The 16355-nt window shown below is 44.3% G+C and overlaps 1 protein-coding gene across 4 annotated transcripts in view; it reads left to right on the plus strand.

Moving 5' to 3' along the window:
- Positions 1–16355, plus strand: part of FIRRM (FIGNL1 interacting regulator of recombination and mitosis) — a 41874-nt gene that overhangs the window by 13433 nt on the left and 12086 nt on the right. For all 4 annotated transcript variants that reach the window (XM_075616826.1, XM_075616829.1, XM_075616830.1 and 1 more), the window contains 9 exons: positions 1743–1807; positions 3526–3674; positions 6147–6276; positions 8280–8466; positions 11387–11469; positions 11633–11684; positions 13341–13430; positions 14666–14851; positions 15585–15707. In XM_075616826.1, the coding sequence (XP_075472941.1) occupies positions 1743–1807; positions 3526–3674; positions 6147–6276; positions 8280–8466; positions 11387–11469; positions 11633–11684; positions 13341–13430; positions 14666–14851; positions 15585–15707 (1065 nt within the window). The remainder of the gene's footprint in view (positions 1–1742; positions 1808–3525; positions 3675–6146; positions 6277–8279; positions 8467–11386; positions 11470–11632; positions 11685–13340; positions 13431–14665; positions 14852–15584; positions 15708–16355) is intronic.

Here is a 16355-nt window from a genome sequence, read left to right on the forward strand (position 1 = left end):
AGACACAGGCTTGGGTTTCTTCTCTCTTTATCTTGACCACTTTAGCTGCAGTTGGCGCTGCAGTGCATTGCTAAGCAATTAATTTCTGCCCCTCTGGTGCTTAATGGCTTATGATTACCTTCGTTACAGAATGATATTAATTGGCTTAATCTCTGCCAATGCCACTAAATAACACAGTATTTTAGGCACTTGTCCAAATCTTTTTACGAGTAATCATGTTGGGTTTTTTTTTAGTAAAAACTTCTTATCACAATACTTTACAGTTAAACAAATTAAAATGATGTACAATTGTTTGGTTAGACAGGAAAATCCAGGAGGAAGAGCGAAGTCTTACACCGAGCCAATTGTGGGTTGTACAACATCATTCATTTTACAACTTATAATAAACTTTCCATATTGAATAACTCCCTAGGAAGTGTGTGACCTAGCCCCATGTGTGTGTGTGTCACCTAGCTCCTTATGTGTGTGTCACCTAGCTCCTTATGTGTGTGTCACCTAGCTCCGTGTGTGTGTGTGTGACCTAGCCCCTTGTGTGTGTGTGTGTGTGTGTGTGTGTGTGTGTGTGACCTAGCCCCGTGTGTGTGTGTGTGTGTGTGTGTGTGTGTGACCTAGACCCTTGTGTGTGTGACCTAGACCCTTGTGTGTGTGACCTAGACCCTTGTGTGTGTGACCTAGACCCTTGTGTGTGTGACCTAGACCCTTATGTGTGTGACCTAGACCCGTGTGTGTGTGTGTGTGTGTGTGTGACCTAGCCCCTTATGTGTGTGTGTGTGTGTGTGTGTGTGTGTGTGTGTGTGTGTGTGTGTGTGACCTAGCCCCTTATGTGTGTGTGTGTGTGACCTAGACCCTTATGTGTGTGACCTAGACCCTTGTGTGTGTGTGACCTTGCCCCTTATGTGTGTGTGTGTGTGTGTGTGTGTGACCTAGCCCCTTATGTGTGTGTGTGTGACCTTGCCCCTTATGTGTGTGTATGACTTAGCCCCTTATGTGTGTGTGACTTGGCCCCTTATGTGATAAGTGTATCTCTAGCACCTGAGGGGGAGCATCACATAATAGAGACCGATATGAATCACGTTTGAGTTAGTTTTCACTAACGCTATTAACTTTAGATAATTTATTGTCGCTAAGAAAACAAGATAAGCAGTAACCTCCCTCTTTAAGCCTCCCTCCTGCAAGGGAACATTCACACTTTCAAAAGCTGCGCTAATGCATATCTGTTTTCTAAGGCTGGGGGGGTGCGCGGCACTTACAAAGGCCCCGCGCTCTTCCCCAAAGCATTTAAATTAAATACCGGGGAGCGCGCATGAGGCCTCTGTAAGTTCCCTTACCTGGTCTCCGGCGGCTTCTGGCGGGGGCAGCGCGCGCAAAGGGAGGCGCAGGGGAAAGAGTTTGTGCACTCCTGTTCTAAGGCATCAGTCACCATTACCTTTTGCTGTAAAGGGTTCATTAGCTGATGATTGTCATTAGACTCCAGGCTTGAATTGAGACACAGGTTCAGTGTGTACCTATGGCAACAGTTTGATCTCCCTGTATGAACGTTTTGTGCTTGGTAAGATTATCTGGCATGTGTGAGCTTTGCTGAATGGAACATGATGTAGTGATGTTACAGTTTCTTATATAAACTTCCCATGAGTCGCTGGCCAGGTGAGCTTGCAATTTAATTTGAATTAAATGGTGTGGATTTTGTTTTATTTTAAATAAGTTTTACTTTCTGAAAACGAATGCAACCTTATTGTCTGCAGGAATTCATGCCATTTTTGTCTGGATCCTGTACTTGCCTGCATCAGCTATATCTCCAGATGCACAGGTGAGTGCTAGAATGCAATATATCTGGGATTTGTAGATGAACGGACTGGGTTTTAACAGCAGTCCCTCAAAAATAGGTCAAAGTTAAGGGGGGGGTCATAAAATATCAACTTTCAGAGCCCCCTCCACTTCTTCTGTATCCACCATCCGTGGCACCTGTCCGTGGCCCTGGTGCCACTGGACCACCCAGCACTATAAAGGTTAAATGTTATGCTTTTTCATGTTTGTTTTCCAAAGCTTTTCAAGCCACACAATAGTCATTTAATTAGACATGCCTTGTTTCTGTTACTGCTATGAGAGAAAACAAAAGTGTATCCAGTTTCCATGCCGGATGATGTAAGGGAAACGCTGTTAAAAATGATACCGGGCACGGGGGTCAGCATGGTGTCAGACTCTACATGGCGCCTTGCGTTGCTCTTCTTCCAGCCCCAATCAGCTCTACTTGCCATAAGAAATAAAAAGTCTTTTTATAAAGTTCTGAAGCAGTGATTTCTCCCCTCTACCCTCCCCCCACCCCCACTACCAACCCCCCAAAGACCCTATCATTCCCAGTAAACTTTAATTTATATTAGTATAATCAAATTAATGTAAAATCAGAGCTGTCCAGTGGGGTTATCCAAGTAGCTGCATCATATCCTGATGACGTTATGGCTTGTTGGCCCACGGAAGTGCGTCCGACCCAAATTTGATTTGCCAAAACGGCAGATGAAAGGGCAAACCTCTCGGGAACCAAGGGGTCCCAAGGTTTAAGAATAGAGCAGTTCAGCTCCGGAGCCTCCCCCCTGCAGTTCCGATCTCAAGTAACAAATAACTAGGCAGGGGAATTGCTTCTCTAATCTCTTTGATACTGTCATGGTTCTAAATACAAATCCTCCCTAAGTCTCCTGGTCAGAAAGCGTATCGCACAGCAGATGCTAATGCCAATTATTGACTATGGAGACGTAGTATATGGCTCGGCACCTCAAACCCACCTTAGCAAACTTGACATCCTCTACAATTTAATTTGTCGTTTTGTTCTCCAATGCAACTACAACACACATCGCTGCGAAATGCTCAAAGAACTAGATTGGTCATCACTCGAGTCTAGGCGCAAAGTTCACCTTTCCTGTCTTGCCTTTAAATTCTTCATGGGCAAGCTACCCAGCTACTTGAACAAGCTCCTCACCCCTACCACATGCAGCACCTATCACCTGAGATCAGACTCCAAAAGACTGTTCATGGTCCCAAGGCTCAACAAAGTATCCGGACGTTCCTCCTTCTCCTACCGAGCACCCCAAAACTGGAACAACCTACCGGAGACTCTCACATCCACCACCAGTTTAAGTTCTTTCAAATCTAAGGCTGTCTCACATTTTAATCTGGTCTGTAACTGTTTCATACGCCCATAATATATATTTCTTTAACTGTGCACGCAATGTCTTGTATATAATGTATACCCTGTTCATTTATGTAACTGGATTTGTAACCATGTATTATTTGTCTTACTCTGTGCCCAGGACATACTTGAAAACGAGAGGTAACTCTCAATGTATTACTTCCTGGTAAAATATTTTATAAATAAATAAATATCCAAAGAAAAGAAAATCCATTAGGATTGCTTTTATACTTCTCTGTCAGCCAGGCAAGTCAGCCCTGCTCTGAGTTATCTGTGATTCCTTTAACGCAGGTTGTTGTTTTTTTTTTTTTTTGTTCTTAACTTGAATTGGCTTTTGTTTCCAGCAAATTTCCCCCAAGTCTGTACGCAACATCCATCAGCGAGGCCCACAAGGATGAAATAGCCTGTGTTGTCTTGGTGGTTCTCGACCCGCTCATCCTCCAGCTTCTGTCCTTCAGACCATTTGTGGAATTGGTCTTGGGTGAAAGGTTGGGTAGGTCAGAGCCACTCGTCCATTTGTGTGTCGCAACAATTCAAGTTTGTTCAAGAGTGAAACTATCCAACTTTTATAATAGACTAGCTGATATACCCGGCGCTGCCCAGGATTTAATGTTCTGGCTCCCCCTCTCTCTCTCTCCCTTCCACTGTCTCCCCCCTCTCTTTCTCCCCCGTTCACAGCAAAACGCCCCCCCCCCCCCTTCACAGCTCCGTTACCCCCCCTGTTCACAGCTCTGGTCCCCCCCCCCCAGTTCACATCTCTGATTTCCCCTCCCCCCTGTTGCCAGCTGTGATTCCCCCTGTGTATTTGTCAGCTGACCTGACCTGAGGGGGGAAGTGTGTCAGTCAGGACTTTGACTGAGTGGGTGGGTGACTTTGACTGAGTGGGTGGGTGACTTTGACTGGGTGGGTGGGTGACTTTGACTGGGTGAGTGGGTGACTTTGACTGGGTGGGTGACTGACTGGGTGGGTGGGAGACTTACCTTGACCGGGTGGGTGGTGGTTCCTGACGGCAGACGGTTCCCCTCCTGGCCCTGATATCTCTGTGGCATCTGCCTGGGGCAGGAGGTGGGCTCGGGTAGTTGGCGGGGGGGGGCAAGAGTGGCAGGCGGGGGCAGGAGGGCCGCGGCGCGCTTCCCCTCTGTTCCTCTTTGGGAGTGAGGGGGGAGGAGCATGGAGTTGGCGGCTGGTTTACGAGGGCTGCGCTTCCCCTCTGTTCCTCGTTGGGAGCGAGGGGGGAGGAGGCTGGAGTTGGCGGCTGGTTTAGGAGGGCCGCGCCGCGCTTCCCCTCCGTTCCTCATTGGGAGCGAGGGGGGAGGAGTCTGAAGTTGGCGGCTGGGGCAGGAGGGCCGCGCCGCGCTTCCCCTCCGTCCGGGAGCCGGTGCAGGGCGGCGCACGTGAGGTGAGTGTGATGGGGCGGATGGGGATGCTGCTGCTGGCCGGGGCTCGGGTGAGCCTGGTGGATTCCCTGGGGGGAGCCGGCTGGGAGGTGAGCGAGGTGTGTGTGTGTGTGTGTGTGTGTGTGTGTGTGTGTGTGTGTGTGTGTGTGTGTGTGTGTGTGTGTGTGTGTGTGTGTGTGTGTGTGTGTGTGTGTGTTTTGGGTGACGCCGAGGGGGAAGAGAGTGGCAGTTGGGTGATGTCATAAAGCCACCAATCTGGTTGGCCAGAGGCTGAGGACCAATCAGATTCACCGCATCTAGCACCAGACTCTCAAATTTCAATTTTATTATAGATAGATTGAAGGATTTTCACCCGTAACAAGGGTACAATATGACAAACCATGAATCATATCCTTTTTACTTACATAAAACCGGTTGAGACATTTGCGAACCCAGTCAGAGAATAAAAAGATTAATAATACCCAGTTCCATAGCTCACACATTTTGTGCCCGATGTTAATGTTTTTGGGTGTCTGTTCTCAAATTAGGTGATGCATTTGCTTTAGTTGGAAGTTGCTAGTCTTGTGTTGTATTATACACGTGTTGGTTTTCAGGGCTGTGGGAGCACTTTATGCATTTGATGCATCTATATGCCAGAAAAATGTAAGCACTAAATCCACTGAAATACAATATTTACTATTATACGGGCCCGTCAAACTCAGAATAATGTGGGATACAATTCTGAAGTCCCACTGCAAGACTGGCTGCACCATCAGAGCGGTGGAAGGAAAAAATTAAATATCTTTCTCACCCTCTCCCCCTCACTCCCTCCCTCCCTCATCCCCTCTCTCCCTCACCCCTTTCCCTCTCTCCCTCACCCCTTTCCCTCTCTCCCTCACCCCTTTCGCTTTTTTCTCCCCCTCACCCCTTTTCCTCCCCCCCCCTCACCCCATTTCCCCCCCTCTCACCCTATCCCCCCTCCCCTGCTCACCCATTCCCCCCCCCCCCCATCTCACTTGTTTCTCTCTCACCCTGGTTTCTCCCACTCGGGTGTGGTAGCAATTGGAGGGATCAGATATGTGGGGATGCTCGGACTCGCTCACACTGAGTTCCAGCACAGCGTCTGCCTGCCTGTCTGTCTGCCTGACGTGGTCTGCCTGGCTGCCTGACGTGGTCTGCCTGCTGAGCGGGAGGCTGTGCGTTTGACAGCCCTGCTATTATATATATTCTACTATATAATTGTATTTGCTATCTGTATGAGACTCATAGACCTTTAATCTCATAATGTCTCTGTTTACTTGTTAATGCCACGCTTTTCTGCGGTCACATGACATCCCCATGTTTTTAAAAGCCTTATTGCCTGGTGATATCCGCTGAAAGAGAACATGTTGAGATTCACATCCTGTGTCCTATTGCAAAAACTTAAAATGAAGTGATTTCAACTGTGGAATTAAGCAGATATGACCTAAAAGAAGCGCACACCTCAAGATCTCGCTTTTTTTCTGTAATATAAAGTGACTTGGCAAAGCAGTCTCGCTTTAATGATCCAAAACCTTTAAATTAACTCGTTGTATCTTATTTCTTTTCAGAGCGTCCTCCTGAGCATCATTTCCCCCAGTGTCTGCTTCTGATGAACATAATGGAAAAACTTCCCTCTCTACCTGAGGATGTTCAGACTTTGTGGTGCACAGGAAGCAGATTCCCAGAAGAGACGCCCAGGTACAGTCATTTGTACATATCTCCCTGCATCGCTTTCACCACCGGACATTCAAAATGAATAAGACTTGTACTGTAGTTCTTATACAAATAAGAGGGGTTGTCGCCACCCGGTGGCAGCTTAGGGGAAGGCAGTGCTTATGTGCCAATTATGTTCTGCGCCTGCAAATCACCATGAGGACAGCAGCCAGAGTTGGGAGAGTGGTGTCCAATCTGAAGATGGTGGCATGTGGCCTAAGGCTGCACTTATACTGCCGGCGACACGCGCGCGACCGATGACGTCACCCGTCGCCATTGCGAAAGTTATAATTTATGTTTTGGAGACGTCGCTGGCTACAAGGCCAGGGGGAAGGCAGAGGATGGAGACAGGGGATTTACCAGTGTAAAGAGATGAAGTTAGCTATTAGAAACGCTGCAAATGGGCAACGGCAGGAAAAGGGAGACAGACGAAGTGAAGGAGTTCACTGCAGGGATTAGGAGAGAGTGAATTAAGCACCCTTATGTATGTAGCGCCGTGCTGAGTCTGGGGTTTGTTTACTGGATTCTGCTTCAGGAAACAAAGGACGCCTGGTCCGGTTCAGGAGTCAGCTGGAGGTCAGTCTGGGTTCTCCAACAGCCACAGACAAAATAGTTAAGTTACTGTATTCATAAGCACTCTGAATGAATAATATAAAAGTTAGGGGAAACATTTTAGAAAAGGAACGACTTGTGTCAAGCGCCGTTCTGCTAACAGTAAACAAATTAATTTTTTCCTGGTAATAGTGTGTTCAACTTTATATATGTATTGTACTTGCTTGCCAAAAAAAACATACGCACACACAGATACATTGGATTTATTTTATTTATTTTTATTTATAAAATGTTTTACCAGGAAGTAATACATTGAGTTACCTCTCGTTTTCAAGTATGCCCTGGGCATAGAGTTAAAATGACAAATAATACATGGTTACAAGTACAGTTACATAAGTGAGCAGGGTATACATTATATACAAGACATTGCATGCACAGTTAAAGAAAATATATATTATAGGCGTATAAAACAGTTACAGACCAGATTAAAATGTGAGGCAGCTTTAGTTTTGAAAGAGCTTAAACTGGTGGTGGATGTGAAAGTCTCCGGTAGATTGTTCCAGTTTTGGGGTGCACGGTAAGAGAAGGAGGAGCGGCCGGATACTTTGTTGAGCCTTGGGACCATGAATAGTCTTTTGTAGTTGGCTCTCAGAAGATAAGTGCTGCGTGTGGTTGGGATGAGGAGCTTGTTCAGGTAGATGGGTAGCTTGCCCAGAAAGTATTTGAAGGCCAGACAGGGAAGGATGCAATAGAAGCTCTCTGATTGGCTTTTTTTTTCTGTGGAGACCATCTCTGCAAAAATAAAATTCTACTGGCTACAATAATTTTGGTAGCGCTGTTGCTCCATCGCGCCTTCGCGTCAACTATAAGCGACAGCGACAATGCATTTGTTTTGACGCGACGTCGCTGTCGCCGGCACTATAAGACCAGCCTAAATAACCTAGCAGTGTATTATGTGAGCATGAGCACTGTGGTACAGCAGAAGTCTGAATAAAGAATATATACGTGATAAAGCGCTAATGCTTAAACAATGAAGTGCTGATAGTACTAAGGTGATTACCAAAAAATACCTTAAATATATAAGGGCTAGGCTGCCTGGTAAAGGAGACCTGACTTAGAACACCAATAACATACAAAAAACACTATACTGGCGCCTGAAAATAAACTATAAACCTTAAGGCGATAGCTGACCAGAGGGTGATATAGTCCTTAATGTCCAAACAATCGCCAATGGAATCTTGATTGTAGTCTCATAACATATGCAAATAGATAAAGAAAAAGATCATAGTGCAACACTGACATAAAATGAACTATAAACCACTAGACAAATACTACATAAATAAATGTTTTGTTTTTATGTAGTATTTGTCTAAATAAATGTATTTAAATAAATAATGCTATTTGCCTCCTTGTTAAACCAACCTTTTTGTTTGTAGGATGTCTATTTTTAGAGCCTTGTTCCAGAGTTTCATGTTGTGCTCTCCAGAGCTATCCCTGCCTGTCCACATGCAAGCTGTAATGGTGAAAGGGCAGGCCCCAGCCGATGTCACTTTCTACCAGTATGTCTGCGTCCACCTATGTGCTTATATTGTATCACTACCTCCGGCACTGTTCTCTGAACTGGTGAGTCTGCCTTCAGTCTTACAGCTTGCTAACGTAACCCTTAGAGTGCCCTTGTGATGTACCTGGCATGGTAGAGACCCCATTGACATGTCCGGTACATCCGGGGCAAAAGCTTATTTTCTTAGGGCGGCCCAATCGAAATGGAATTGGAGCCTCCTCCACTTCCCTTTGTCAGCCGGGGGGCAGTCATGTGATCACCACAAATGCTGGAGGAAGACGTCAAAGCATCAAAATAGCTGGCACATCATCTTTTTTTTGTTACATTGATTGAAGCCCATTCATTTCAGCGCTGGGGACCCCCTGCTTCCAGAGATGCTTAACTCATATCTGCTGTATCTCTTTGGAGTTTAAATGTCCCGGTCACGCTGGCCAATAGGAAGCCACAAGGAGTGACATCGCGGCTTCCTATTGGCCGGCAGGACATTAAAGCTGCCATTTTGTTAGGTGCACAAGTTCCCTGGCTCCAGAAATACCGGCACTCCCTACGGAGGCAAGTATCTCTGGAAGCAGGGGGCCTTCGGAGTTGAAATTAATGGGGTTCCGGAAACCCCCTGCTTCAGTCATATAACTAAAATACAAAAAAAAAAGATGTAGTGCGAGCTGTTTTGCTGCTTTAATAGCTGTTAAAACTATAGTCCCCAAATAACTATAAATATACGTCTATTTGCTTTCCACATTAGTTCCTGTTCAGTATGTTGCAGTGTGAATATTTGTATCAATACTTTACCTTGCAGTTCATTGGACTTTTTCATACTTGTTTGTTTCCTTCTCTTTGCACCTTTGTGTTGGTGCTGTTACGGTCAGACTGCCTTATGGCATTACTACTGCATAGACCACTTTTACCGTTACTGATACAGTGGGATAAATATAGCTCCACTGCACATATCATGGGTCATTACACAGAGGGAAATGTATGTATGTATGTAGGCATGTTTAGATTATCTCTATGCATCAGTGGGATTACAACAAGTTATTGTAAATTAGTCATTACGGCAGGAATATTTATTTATGGTGTGATGTATAGTAATTAGTACACTCCCCCACCCCCCCCCCCCCCGAGTGATTCAGCCGATGATTTACTATGTCCAGTTACTATAGGGAAAATGCTGCACACCACATCAAAATAATATAAGGACACAACTACCGGTGCTCCTGGTTCAGGATTCTCTGTGATGATCCAGCCAACAAAATGACTGACGTTTCGGCCACACTTGGCCTTTCTCAAATGCCATTCTGCTTTGTGTGGCCGAAACGTCAGTCATTTTGTTGGCAATAAATTCGTTTTGAAAATTCCGTGCAGCCTGTTCTTTCTACTTTCCATTCCTTACTATGTACAGTGGCAGGTTATTCTTTTATAGATAGTACATGTACCAACGTATATTTGTCTTTGAGGTACATAATAGGTTACAGGGTGTATATTGAGATTATCTATCTGCCGCCACATCATTTGATGACATACTATTTAGCATTGTATAACTTGCATACATATGTTATACCTGTATTTTGGCGGTTCTAATTATTTACCTTCTATATTGTATGTATCCACATATATTCTTGCTAGCTATACCAATATCCTGTTGGGTCCATATACTAACTTTTTCTTTCTTTTTTGTCTTACGAGAACACGATGTCACAATTATACCAATCACGATAGGGTATCTTCCAGCCCACCCCTCTAGCTGTTATTTTAGATATGTTTTAGCTCATCTTTATACTGGGAAGTATCTTCCGTTTGGATTAAAGGATTTTTTTTACTTAGCACGGTTTTTGTGTTGTCTACTTATGTGCTTGTGTTTATAGGTATATCCTGTTATAGTGACTGCATATCTATAATATTTCTAACTCTAACTCTATTATACGATCCAAATATACATCTATGTGGCAAAGAGTACAAATTAGGTGGAGGCGTTTTATGGATCCCACTTTATAGAACACTCCATTACATTCTCCTCTCCCCATATGCACTATCCACTATACTTATAGCTGAGCGATAGGTTCCGCTTTTTGGTGGTCTAAAACTATAGTCTCTAAATAACCATAAATAGATGTTTATTTGCTTTCCACGTTCGTGCCCGTCCGTTTATCCTGTTCAGTATGTTGCAGTGTGAATATTTCTGTTGTGTTTTTATTGGCCAAAAGAAATGGCTGACGTTTCCTTTAAAAGAACGAATAGGGATGATGGTCATTATTTTGGAAATTGTAATATTCCACAATATACCTTCGTCTATAAGGTGTCTCTTGGAATAGCCATGCTTAACAAATATGGAATGATGTGTCTGATTAAATACTTATTTTATGGTTCCTACATATTTATTTCTTAAGGGACTGCTATTTTAATTTCATTTAAATGGTATATGTATAGAAGGTCAGCCCCTCACCGTCAAGGGAAAGGGGGTTAAGATCTCACCCCTTTTGTGTGTAAGGAGTAAATGTCCCCCTCACCTCTCCATAGCTATCCCTGGCTGGTGAGTCGGGGACTGATGGATTCAGATTCACTGAACTTCTTGGCTCGATAACCTGCCAGGAAACTATTGCCCATAGATGGGAAGTTATTGTACACTCGCTTAGATTCATTACCGCTTATGATACCTTTTAATCGACCAACGGGAGAGTTCTTTTGTTGATGAAATGATAGGGTGCACAGCTTCATGACTTTAGAAACCTCCACTACCAATACATCTAATAGAACTTTCAGCTGGGGTCACAATTAGGATGAGAGGTGAGGATATCATTTGGTCTGCTGTTTCCATCATTCCTTTTGGTTCCAGCACGATTCACAAATAAATGTAATGATGTATTGGTATTATTTCTTAACTTTTTTTTAAACGCGGGTATTTCTAGTATTAGACTTTTGTTTTTACATCTTTGGAAACGTATTTTTGTGACTTATACAGTGTCCACCATTCTGTGTCTGTCTCAGGAGCGCTCTCTGCTGGATGCTGTTCTAAGTTACAGTATGATGACCTCTCTCCTGGCTATGGACGTATGGTGTTTCCTTGCCAGGTAAGAGCCTGCTCAGGTCATCAACCCCTGAGAGACTTCTGCTTGGAGCATGTGCTGTACTACTTATACATTAGGTGATATGGATTTGTTATAAACATACAGTGCGGTACTAAGAAATTGAAACAATGCTGTTTATTATAATAATGCCTCCTCTTTTCCCTAGATACGGAACGGCTGAGCTCTGTGCTCATCACATTCAGATTGTGGCACATGTGGTGAGTCTTTCTTTTTTATAAACGAGATATTGCTGCACATCCAAACAAGTGTGTGTGTGTGTGTGTGTGTGTGTGTGTGTGTGTGTGTGTGTGTGTGTGCGCGCCGAGCACGCGCATTTTAACTGAAACTTCTTTCTTTTGTCACAGAAATTGTATTTGTGATGGTGATGTTTGAAATTAAAAATCAAAACACGATGTCAGTGCCAAAACACAAAGAAGTTTGACTTAGAATGTGTGTTTTAACTATTTGCACTTCTATATTTGTAGTAACTGTGAATTCCAGGGTGGTGGGTGTGTCAGTCCGGGGGGTTGCGGTCTGTCAGTCTGGGAGGGTGGGTGGGTGTGTCAGTCCGGGGATGTGTGTGTGTCAGTCCGGGGGTGGAGCTGCGGACATGGTGGCCGGATTTTGTGTGTCCCTCTCCTGTGTGTGTGTGTCTCTCTCTTTCTTTTCTCTCTCTCTCTCTCTCTCTTTCTTTCCTTTTTTTTCTCTCCTCTGACGTCGCTGATGGACTCTTCTGCCAGCAGTGACATCACTTTCGTCATAGAATTTTGTTACAACACAAGGGATTTTTCCTATCAAAACTCTGTAGGTGCAAGCAAAGAAGTTTCACTTCAAAAAGGAAAGTATACTTATAATCACTGGTGCTCCTGGTTCAGGGAATCCCTGTCTGCAGAGTTGAAATGAAGAGTTGCGCGAAGCCAAAAAACGAAGAAGGGTCCATATAATGCAAAAAGAATTTAATGAAAACACAATAGCATAGAGCAGGAGGGCGCAAACTCGGGGGCACACCCCCAGGGGGGCGGGAGATTTCTCTGGGGGGGCGTGGGCCGTTGCAGAGGTTCCGCGCTCTAGCCCCAGGTATTTAAATTAAATGCCGGGGGATCGGGTGAGGCCTCTGCAACAATAAAACTTACCGGGATTCAGACACTGTGATGCGTCTCCATGGCAACGTGGCATCAAATGACGCCACGTGACCCAGGAGCGTCATTTGACGCAGCTGCCAGGTAGGGGGGGAGGGGCGTGAGCTCCGGAGCAGGGCGACAAGGAGGCGCAGCAGGAAGTTTGCGCTCCCCATGCATAGATAAAAACCTCCTACGCGTTGCGTACCGTAGTACTTTATCCCGGAATGTCCACTATGGTACGAAACGCGTAGGAGGTTTTTCCTCTCTGCTATTGTCTTTTCATTAAATTCTTTTTGCATTATATGGACCGGTCTTCGTTTTTTGGCTGTGCGCTACTCTTCATTTCAACTCTGGATTCCTACTTCAGTAGTAGCACGTCTCCTCCAGTGTAGGAAGTGGGTGATTGTGAGTACTATTATTCCTATTGAATTGGACATTCGGGTTTGGAACTTCTTTTTTAACCATTTGCTATTAGTTGGGATCCTACTTATGTAAAGTGCAATAATTATATAATTACATTTTTTGCTAAAATTCTGAAAGTTAACTATTTGAAAATTGTTCTTTATTGTGAAATTATAATTGTTAATTATTGTAGAACTTGCAAAAAGCAGTGTTGTAATGCTGATAGTGTTGCCGTGTTTGAGTGTGACGCTCTGTAATGTGGGGCTAGTACCTCCGGCAGCAAAACAGTTAATGTTGCAGTACAATATTTTACTTCTGATGCTTAATCTAAGACTGTTGGTTTGTGTGCAGGTTAAGTCGTGTCCCGGTGACTCTTACCAGCTGTCTCACCTATCTGTGCTCCTCCGACGCCTGCTCTTCTTGATGGCTGCTGATCATCAGGTATATAGATATGTTTACCTTTGTAGACCAAGGCAACATCTCTCCGCAAACCCATTTTTTTACAGTATTTAAATCAGGGCAAGGTCCTCTGAAGTTGAACCGCTTGATTTTTTTGCCTAGGGACCTCCCAGGTTCCAGAGATGCTGTCTGGTTTAGTTACTGGTGTTTCCTCAGGGCATTTAAATGGCCATCCAATAGGAAGCTGCAAACTATGTCGTCGTGGCTTCCTATTGGCCTGCGGGTTTTGACTTTGACTTCCCAGGAGAGAGCAGAAATACTGGTAAGAATTTCAGGAACTGGGAGCTAAAACTAACACTTCATCTCCAGACACAACCCCTCTGTCCCAATGCTCATTGCATTACTGATTTAAATGAAGCTTACATACCGACTACAAACTTAGGTTTCTTTCTGCTTGGGACCATCCTGTTGTACAAACGTCATCCGAGCTCATTTGGAAGTTCGATATAAGTCCCCAAACTTTCCAAAAGGAGAATAAGTTACTTCTTTTAAATTTGTGCTGTACAGATCTAGCCATAGAGCATCCAACGTGGGCTGAAGGAGCGGCTCAGTTCTTAAAGCAGAGGAGCTTGTCGGCTCCTTGTGACCAAGTCACTTTATCTCCCTGTGCCTCAGGCACCAAAAAACACAGATTGTAAGCTCTACGGGGCAGGGACTTTGGCTATAAAAATCCTATGTACTGTGCTGCGAACACTGTCGACGCTATTCAAGAAAATATAAATTATTATTATTAATTATAACATAGTAGTGTTACTTATAACCTAAACTAATATAACCCAATCGCCGGCCACCTCAGCAGCCTGCTCCTCCCTCTCTTCCCAGTGGGAGTGGAGATGTTGCTGGTGTTGATCGTAGCTCCTCCTAACTCCTGTTCTGCACTAATCATTAGTTCCCAGTGTAAGGAGAGGGGTGGGCCAGTATTTAGTCTCTGTCACCAATGTGCAGGAAAGCTTGTATCTTTATAAAAGAATCATTTTGATGGAAGAAACCTAGAATTCTGTTTTATAGAAGCATTTCTTCGTGACAATGTTATCCTGTACCCCATCTCCCTGGTGAGTAAGAATTGATGCCGAGGTCCTTATTGACTAAACGGTGCTATTTCCGCAAAGTGAAATAGCCTAAGTGAAGACTAGCGGGCGTGTTATTTCACGTGCATGTTTATTTATGGATCACAAAGACACTGCAGCTCAGGGGAAGTGTTTTACCCTCTTTTGTAGGCAGAATTTATCAAGGCGTTTCCTCCTCTGGAAGCAGAAAACTTGAAGCTGTGGCAGCACATGTCTCTCTCAGCGCTGCCAAGCGATCTGAAAGCACAAGTGAAGAATGACCTCCTTACTGCAGGCATCTCCCAGAGCAGGGACTGGCTGACCGGCAGGTGCACGCTCGGTGACCTGGAGCAGCTGGTAAGTTACAAGTTGTTCGTCATGTTTCCAGGAGAACCGTGGACATGTCCCATCTTTCCATGGTATATCTGTAGTGAATGCAACAGATCCACAGTCCAGGACATACAGTACAATCACACAGAAAAACACATGCCTACATCTCTGTGGCCTCCACTCTTTTAGGTCCGTATTATGACTCTGTTAAGTGGTTATATACATTTTGACGCATTGGTCAACTGCAGTCTTCTAGGGCCACCGGCAGGCCAGGTATTAGGGATAGCCTTAAAACTGGTGGTCCTTGAGGACTGAAGTTGGCCACTCCCGGTCTATAGGGCCTGTTCTCTCACGTAGTGGGTACAATCCATAGGGAAAAGCATGTATGGCATTTAGTATATTTAAGCCTCCTATAAAAGATAAATAATGAGTTGCAGAAGGGTTCAAGCATGTGTCGGTGCCTGCAATTTAATTTTTTTAATGTTCTTATTTATAACTCGTACAATTGGGCGGCAAATAAGACCACATTTTCCTATCTAGTGTAAATCCTCAGACCCTATTTGACCCTTTTGTTTTCTTTCATATTTAGGATCGTCTCCTGTCAATGTTACAATTCCCTTTCTGTATTACCCCCTACCACCTCTGTTGGGAGGCTAGTCCACATATCCACCACCCTTTCCGTAAAGTACTTCCTGTCCTCACTAGTCATTGGAGTCAGTCCTCTTTGAATATCACCCTTTCCTGCTTGTTCTATTGGTAGAATGCGTCGCTCTCTGCACTGCTTGCTGTGTGTAATTCTGCTGCGGAAACACTGGATAAAGAGCAACAGTCTGCACTATTGGGAATCATTGGTCAGTTGTGGCCTCTTCTTGGTGTGAAGCAGGTGAGCATGTACGGGTTTAATTGAAGTAATAAGTGAAACAAAGACCTAGTTTCACAAACGGCTGATAAATGGAAAACAAATTTGCGTTATCAGTGCTTAACTACAATTTCATTTATCGACCTAGTCACGATGCCAGCTGTAAAGCTATGATGAGGTTTTTTTTTTACGGCAGCTAAGGCCTATCTTGCTTATGTATATAATGCCCACTGTAGACACTCTTTAGTAGCCCAGGGAGCCATGGGCAGCCCACAGCTAGTTTTAACACTGTGTTCAAGCTGACGTTTTTAAAAAATATATATATATATTTTTTTTTTTTCCCCGTTCAATATGAGCATCAATGCAATCTGCACACTGACAAGTGATTCGCTAAGCTGCAGATCAATCTGTTCTCCTGTAATCGATCGCTTGCTCGGGCTATTTAATTCAGTTCTTGCACAGCATTTTGGGCAATGTAGTTCCTAGAATCTGATTGACTGGGCAGTTACTAGATACAATTGGTGCACTGCTAGAGAGAGGGCGGGGCTCAGGAGCCAGAGCCTATCAGAATGGAAGGGGCTGTCACTTTGGAAATGCTTCCTACATTAGAAACATTAAAAATGTCTTTAAAACATTATTTTTTCAAATGCTACAAGTATTTTGTCAGTACCG

This window comes from Ascaphus truei, chromosome 10 (assembly GCF_040206685.1).
Source record: "Ascaphus truei isolate aAscTru1 chromosome 10, aAscTru1.hap1, whole genome shotgun sequence".
Taxonomy (NCBI): Eukaryota; Metazoa; Chordata; class Amphibia; order Anura; family Ascaphidae; genus Ascaphus; species Ascaphus truei.